Here is an 8,044-nt window from a genome sequence, read left to right on the forward strand (position 1 = left end):
GGCCCACACCTACTGGTCTGCAGAAGGATGGGTTTGGTCACACCCCTGGTTTCTCAGGGCTTCTCCCTCTTAGAATCTTGTCGTTCCCCCCCACTCCCCGCCAAAGGCATGTTGGTCCTAAGTCCACCCCACTGAGGACCAAGATCGTGGGCCAGATGAACACCTCTTGGGTCCAGCAAACCAGGGACTTAGTCATGGGACCTGTATCAGAATCAAAAGCAGGAGTTAATAAAGGACAATCCATGTTTTATTTGTATCTGCCTTTAACATGTACATAAACTCTCGGGGCCCTTTACCCCATCTGGTGGATACATGGTAGGTTCTGGAGGGAGGAAACATCAGAATTAGGACACAGAATTCACCTGAAGGTCCTGCTACCCTAAGCAAGGAGCTTCCCTGTGGGCTGAGACTTGCGTTGTCCTCCCTTCCCTCCAGGCCATCTGTGAATCTATATAGGCCCTCCTATTTGGCCCTAGCTCATCCCCTCTTCCCCAAGGACTCTTACCTCCTGCCATGGGCAGGAGACCCATCCTCCTTTTTTCAGTGTTTTAGCTTCTTGTCCTGTTTTTCCCACCTAAAATTCTATTCCTGGGGAGAGAGAACACCATCAGCCATAACTTGTCTCTCCTAAGCCTACTCCTAACTCAAGGTGGTCAATACAGACCCCTGAGAACTGGGAACTCCAGCTACCTGGCGCCCTCACAGCTGGCTGGATCCGAGGGCAGGACAGTAAGCATGAGTGCTTAACTGCGTAAGGCAGGGTTGGTAGTGCCACTGTGGCAGGATGTGGGGAGGCACAGGACTCCTGGGCATGCCTGAGAGGGGGAAGAAAGCCCTAAGAACCAAGGACATGGGCTTATTCATCGTAGAAATCGACATGGGCTCCAGACTTGAACTTGTCCTTTTGCAGCAAATTCAGAAGTTTCTGGGCTGATATCCTGCAATCCACAAGTTCCCCTTTTGTCTTCAGCTCCTGCAGCCTTTTTCGCAAGTCTGGGTCCACAGAGGTCTCCCGGGCTAACTGCTGCATGTCTGTGTCCAGGGGACCTAGGGGATGAAGAGAAGAAGATGAGGCGGGGGCCCCTGATGTACGTGTGGAGTTGGGTGGAGTCAGGTGTGGCCAAAGGCAACACCTCATCGTGGCTGACACATGGTCAGGATCACCAAGGCTCCACACTGTCACTACTGAGCTCCAGACTCAAATTCCAATGTCCGCTGAACATGGTCCCTCTAGACCACCAAATCTACAGATTCACACTACCCTATCACCCCTTCCCCAAGCCCCAGCAGCTATGTGCAGAGAGAGACACGGTCCCAGTGGGAGAAGAGTGAAGTGAGCACCCAACTTCCTTGGGGGCTCCAGAGTCAGCCTACTCCAGCACCAGGCCAACTCCCATGGCCCTAGGTGGCTCCCTGTGGGTTCCCATGAACCCAGGCCTCCAGCTCATCCTGACACCAGCTCCAGTGGTCCCAGCAGCCCCAGGCAGTTCCCACAGCCCCAGGCAGCTCCTGGAACTCCAGGCTCCTAGAGGGCCCCTGAGAAGCAAGGCCAGCACCAGCTGACTCCCATGGCCTCAGGTGGTTCCCATGGCACCAGGCTCCTGTGAACCCAGGCTTCTGGCACACCCCAGCACTAGCCAACTCCCGTGGCCCTACATGGCTCCTGGAGGTCACAGTGTCTGTGAACCTAGGCTTTAGGTGGGCACTCTCAAACCAGACTCCCAGCTGGTCTAGTGCCAGGATGACTACTGTGGACCCAGGCTTTGTACCCACCCCAGCAACAGGTTGCCTTAGGACTCTAGTGGCAAAACTGCCATGGACATCACCAGATGGCCCACCCAGAATCACTCAAAGAGTTGACTGGTGAAGGGCTCTGCCTACTGAACTCAGTCTATAAAGACTGGAAGAGGTGTCTACTTCCTCAAATGTACAAACACCAACACAAGGCCATAAGGATAATGAATAATCAAGGAAACATGGCACCACTGAAGGAAACTAATACAACTCTGATGACTGACCCTAAAGAAATGAGATGTATGAACTGCCTGACAAAGAATTCAGAATAATCCTCTTAAAGAAATTTCTGTGAACTCTAAGAAAACACGGAGAGACATCTAAATGAAATTAGGAAAACAATGCATGAACAAAAAGAGAAGTTCAACAAAGAAACAGAAACCATTTGAAAAAAACAAACCAAAATCTAGAGTTGAAGAATACAATGACTGAACTGAAGAATTTGATAGAGTTCAACAGCAGACTCAACCAAGCAGGAAAAATAAGTGAACTAGAAAACAGGGCATTTGAAATTACCTAGTCAGAGGAGCAAACAGGAAAAAGAATGTAAAAGAGTGAAGAAAGACTACATGAACTAAGGATTACCATTAAAAGAAACAATCTATGTATTATGGAGTCCCAGAGAGAAAAAAGGAACATAAAGCTTAAAGCAATAATAGTTGAGAACTTCCCAAATCTCTGAGAAGAGATTTACACATCCAAGTTTATGAAGCTAATATTTCAACCCCCAATTATCTTCTCCAAGACACCAGAACTAGAGAGTTTCACTGGTCAATTGTGTCTGTTTTTTATGCCAATACCTTAATATTTTGATTACTGTAGCTTTGTAATATAGTTTGAAATCAAGGCGAGTGAGGCTGGAGAGTTTTTTCTTCTTTCTCAAGATTGCTTTGGCTCATGAGGTTCCATACAAATTTTAGAATTGTTTGTTCTATTTCTGTGAAAAATGCCATTGGAAATTTGATAGGGATTGCATTAAATCTGTAGAGTGGGTTGGATAGTATGGACATTTTAACAATATTAATTCTTCCAATCCATGAGCATGGCATCTTTCCATTTTGTACCTTCTTCAAATTCTTTCATCAATGTCTTATAGTTTTCAGTTTACAGATCTTTTCCCTCCTTGGTTAAATTTATTCCTAGGTATTTTATTCTGTTTGATGCAACTGTAAATGGGACTATTAATTTTTCTTTCTGATACTTCATTTTCAGTGTATAGAAATGCAACTTATTTTTTACATTGTTTTGTATCCTGCAACTTTACTGAATTTGTTTTATTAGTTCTAACAATTTTTTGGTGAAGTCTCTAGGGTTTCCTATATATAATATGTCATCTGCAAATAGAGACAGTTTTACCTCTTCCTTTCCAATTTGGATGCCTTTTATTTTTCTTGTCTAATTGCTCTGACTGGGACTTCCAATACTATGTTGAATAGAAGTGGGAAGAATGGCTTCCTTGTCTTGTTCCTGATCTTAGAGGAAAAGCTTTTAGCTTTCCACCATTGAGTATATTAGTTGTGGGCTTGTCAACTTCCTCACAATGTCCAGGGCAGCCCCCTGAAATGTAACCCAGTCACATGGCACTCTAGAGTTTGCTCTGCTCCTGACTATGGTTTCCATTTGCTCTCTGTTGACTGAGTGAGTCCTAGGCTGAGCTCAGGGTGGGTGCTGAGTTGAATATTAGCTGCAAGAATAACTGTATTACATTAGGGAGGGACAGAAGGAGGATTGGGTACTAGAGAGTATGAGAAAATAGAAAATGCACTGATCATGACATTGGAGGCAAGGTTTGATCCTGGCTATGCTGCATCTGGACTTTGGTCAGGTTAATCTACCTCTTTGCCGATAGGGTTCCAAGGGGAATAGACTAGTGGATCTCTGTCTAAGTTGATCAGACATCATGCAACAGCTATGTCACCACCTTCTAATTCCAGCAACCTCAAGCCGAAAATAGAAGCCTCACTCTTAAGAAAGGTGTACAGTGGCATCATGGTAGGATGATGAGAAACCAGATCAAGTATCACAAGACGCCCTACTCTTTAACTTTCATGAGGACGGGGCTCTATCTTATTTATCTCAGCATTACCCAGTGTTCCAGTACCAGTTCAGCATGGGATGGTCACCATTCAACAATGTCTGTCTGCTCTTCATTCAGCTAACATTCACTGCAGACTGGCTCAGTGGGGTGCTTTACTAGGTGCTGGGGATATAAAGATGAATAGTGCATAATGCCTGCTTTCAAGGCTTTCCTATGCAGAGAGAGAAGTAGAGAAGTATATACAGATATAAGGATAATACAGTGTGGTAAGTCCTATCTAACAATTACAAATGCTAACAATTAGATAGCCCTTCACAGTTTGGGATCACTTTTACATGTTTTACCTCATTCAGTCCTACAAACTGCCCTGTGAGACAGGTAGCATCTTCCCCATTTCACATGAAGAAATGAGGTACAGGCCTGGAATCATCTCTCAAACTCTAACATCTCAGACTTTCTGGCCCCACCCTCAAGTCCAGGCAGCTGCCCACTCTCAATCCATACCTGATAACTACAGCTCCCTGCCCCTGCCAGCACTAACTTTCTTGCAGCCTATATTTCCCTTAAGGAGTGATGGGTCGTGAGTCAAGGACAAAATATTCTATGGGTCCTTTCCTAGAGGAAAAAGAGAAGGCTTCTTGCCCAGTCTCCAAAGGGTAATCAGCTGGTTCTGGGGACAGGGATGGCAGTAATGCTTCACCTACCTGGGGCATAGCTCAGCACCCTCACACTAGGTTCCTCTGCAGCCAGAACCTGGAACATCATGTTACGGGCAGCCTTCCCCGCACAGTACTGTGCCCAGCCCTTGAAGGGCTGCAGGGCACAGAGGGACGAGATATTAACCACAGTCCTACTGAGGCCAGGACTGTCCGGGAAGGCCTTCAGGATGCTGGAAGTCAGGCAGAGCATGGAGGTCAAGTTCAGAGCCCAGTAGTTGTTCACTTCAGCTGGGTCAGCCAGGTCTACGAAGCGTTTGGACACATCTCCAAGACTGCCTGAAAAAACAGACCTTAGGAATCACCCAGTGCAGGCAGGGTTTTCTCTTCTCCCAGCCCTCTTCAAACTCTTCCAGACACCTCCTTCCCATCCAGACCTAAAGGAGGAGAGTCTCCTTAGTGCTTCTGAAGACGCCTCCCTCTTCCCAGCTCTGCAGACACGCATACCTGGGGAACGCACCCACCTGAAGCTTCAAAGTGAGAAAGCGCATGCCCTTCTCTGGGGCTGGGGTTCGGGGGAACTCTGGGGGCCATTTGGAGAAGTGGGGGAATTTACTTCTGCTGGAAGACCCCATGCCCCGACTCACGCCTCCGCCAGAGAGCGCTGAGCAAGACGATCAGAAAAGTTCTTGGCGTTGAAATGGGAAGGGGGGAAGAAGGGGGAGAGAACGAGCCCCAGACAGCACCAGGTCTTCCTCCACACCCCGCTGAAACTAGGGCTTTCAGGCGTCTTTTCAGACTTCTAGGAGTCACCTTTAAAGTTCTAAGAGGCGGGGGAGGTGAAAGGGAGGGACTGGACGCTAAGCAGTATTCCAAGCGCTCACACGCCGGCGGGCGTCTTACCGGCATTGTTGATGAGCAGAACTCGCTGCAGGCCTTCGGGCCTGGGGAGCTCGCGCAGGGCACCGAGCAGCTGCTGCAAGCCGGCCTCGGCGCTTAGGTCGGCAGTCACCCGCACGAGGCGCAGGCCGGGCCTCTCGGCGCCCAGCTCGGCCTCCAGCTGCCTCAGCGCCTCGTCACTGCGGGCGCTTAGGACCAACACGGAGCCGGGCTCCAGCAGCGGGGCCAGGAGATGGGCCAGCGTCCGTCCGAAGCCGCGGGAAGCCCCGGTCAGCACGCACAAGGCGCGCCCCAGGCCGCCCACCTTGCCGACGCAGCCCTCCATACCTCCTACTTTAGCAATCTGGAGCCGCTTCCCCAGACCCGGAAGGGGGCGGGGCGGCCGCGGTGGGAGTAGGCGGAGGCCCCGCCCGGTGTGGGCGGGAACCTAAGGCTTCGGGCAGAGACCGGACGCCCCTACTTTTCTTTGCAGTTGGCGGTGGAAGTGGAGGTGTCTGCAATCTCCGAGGGAGCGCGAAGGCACTAAACCGGAAGGGCTGGAGGCACGGCCCCCACCGGAAATCCTAGACCAGGGCGGAGCGCGGGCCTCATCCTTTACCCTGCTAGTCCCTTCAGTACCCCGCTGGGATGCATTCTCCTCCGAAGTCCAGACCCAACTTCCTTGCATAAGTGACTTCCTCCAGGTCAGGCCATCTTGCTCCTTGCTGGGCATCCCAGCACGTGGCACATGCCAGTTTAGGGACTGGGGTCCCTACTGGGCTGGGGGAACTCACCGCCCCGGGAGCGACCTTTGGGAGAACACAGTCACCCCTCCCGTCAGCTGTAAGAACCTCTTCTCCCTACTCGGCTCTGTGCTCGCACTGATTCCCCTGCCTCTGCGATTTCTCACTCCTTCTCTCCCTAAAGGACTGTGTTCCCAGGGATCCTGCACCCACTCATGCTACACTCTTCCTAGTAGGCAATTCCATCTACTCCCACATTCAAGTTTTTGCAAATGATCATCTAAGTCTGTACGTCCAGGCCTGTGCTTCAGAAAACGCACATTGCCAGCTTTTTTCAAGGAGAGAGGGAAGATGGGAAAGTTGGCAGACAGCCCCAGATCTCCTTAAAAAAAGGAGTCTCTTAAGAGATTAGCAAGGGCAGCAAGCAACCTCCATAGTGCAGCCCAAGTCCTCACAGTGCTGTTCCCTGTCGTGGGGACAGACAGCCAAATTGCCTTTCAAGGCTCCTAGCAAAATGCATTTTGCTCCCTTGTTCTTTGGGCTGTCGTTATAAACACCAGAACAATTTGGGGGAAGCTTTTCACTTTCCACTTAGGTGGCTTTACCACAAACTTTTTGTAAAATGTACAGCCCAGACTGTACATCACTGTGGAACATATTCTAAGAAGAAATGAAACTGCAAAATTTGTAGATTATTTGTTAACATAGCATAGCATTATTTTGAAACTATTTTATGTAAAATACAACAAAGAAAACAAGTAATTATGCAAACTGATGTTAGGAGGCAAGATTTTCAGTGTTAGAGAAAGGAGACCAAGAATGAATTCAAGGAAGTTAAGGGAACAATCTCTTAAGTTGTTTGAATTGGAAGCCAGAAAATTGTAGAATTTACTGCAATTACTTTTACCATTTTCTCTTCTGATGTGTTGGTTCTCCAATACCTACTGTAACAGAGAAAAACAAACCTAACTCCATATTGAATCTTCCTTTAGCTCTAACTTTTGTCTTCTGTTTGTTGCCTGTGCTTTTGTCGTGCTGGCTCTGCACCTTTTGTAAAAGAATGTTGCCTATAGCCTGAAATATACAGGATTGCCCATTCTCAAGACTCTGACCTTTAAAGGTATATCACTCTTATTCACACAGAAATAAAAAGTTGCAGGACAGAGAATAACATTTATTCTGTTGGAGGTTTATAGAAACATTTAGACCAGACCTACTGGACACCTACAAGGACAATGGATTCCAGCACCAAGAAGTTTGCAACAACCAGTCACACCCCCCACCCCTTTTAGTATAAATGAAATCTGAATTCTAACTCTGGTAAGATGGTTCTTTTGGACACTAGTCCACCATCTTCTCAGTCTGCTGCCTTTTTTCTTTTTAATTTCTTTTTATTTATTATTTTTGGCTGTGTTGGGTCTTCGTTGCTGCACATGGGCTTTCTCTAGTTGTGGCGAGTGGGGGCTACTCTTCATTGAGGTACATGGGCTTGTCATTGTGGTGGCTTCTCTTGTTGCGGAGCATGGGCTCTAGGCATGTGGGCTTCAGTAGTTGCAGAATGCAGGCTTCAGTAGTTGTAGCATGCAGGTTCAGTTGTTGTGGCTCGCAGCTCTAGAGTGCAGGCTCAGTAGTTGTGGAGCACGGGCTTAGTTGCTCTGCAGCATGGGGGAATCTTCCTGGACCAGGGCTTGAACCCATGTCCCCTGCATTGGCAGGTGGATTCTTAACCACTGTGCCACCAGGAAAGCTCCCTCTGCTGGCTTTCTGAATAAAGTTGCTATTCCTTGCTGCAACACCTCTACTCTCAATTCGTTGGCCTTCTGCGCAGTGAGCAGCGTGTGCTTGGACTCGGTAACACTATGACAATCCTTTTTAAGAGTTCTCCCTGCAACAGTGGTAGAGATAAAAGTGGTGCCGGATTAAGTCTACAGTTG

General features: G+C 48.4%; 1 protein-coding gene across 1 annotated transcript; it reads right to left on the reverse strand.

Moving 5' to 3' along the window:
* Nucleotides 1-225: 225 nt before the first annotated feature.
* SPR (sepiapterin reductase) lies at nt 226-6,228 on the reverse strand. Its single transcript, XM_059079758.2, has 3 exons — nt 5,392-6,228; nt 4,537-4,827; nt 226-1,047 (listed from the first exon to the last, which is right to left on the reverse strand). The coding sequence occupies exons 1-3, from the start codon at nt 5,711-5,713 to the stop codon at nt 857-859; spliced, it is 804 nt and encodes a 267-aa protein (XP_058935741.1). The 5' UTR covers nt 5,714-6,228; the 3' UTR covers nt 226-856.
* Nucleotides 6,229-8,044: the final 1,816 nt, after the last annotated feature.

Source organism: Kogia breviceps, chromosome 11 (assembly GCF_026419965.1).
Source record: "Kogia breviceps isolate mKogBre1 chromosome 11, mKogBre1 haplotype 1, whole genome shotgun sequence".
In the NCBI taxonomy this organism is placed as follows: Eukaryota; Metazoa; Chordata; class Mammalia; order Artiodactyla; family Physeteridae; genus Kogia; species Kogia breviceps.

Excerpts from the sequence above, each read along its gene's own strand:
- SPR (XM_059079758.2), bottom strand. The coding sequence starts at position 5,713 with ATGGAGGGCTGCGTCGGCAAGGTGGGCGGCCTGGGGCGCGCCTTGTGC. Across the intron at positions 4,828-5,391 it reads TCTGCTCATCAACAATGCCG|GCAGTCTTGGAGATGTGTCC; the intron begins GTAAGACGCCCG and ends CTGTTTTTTCAG. Across the intron at positions 1,048-4,536 it reads GGTGCTGAGCTATGCCCCAG|GTCCCCTGGACACAGACATG; the intron begins GTAGGTGAAGCA and ends TTCATCCCCTAG.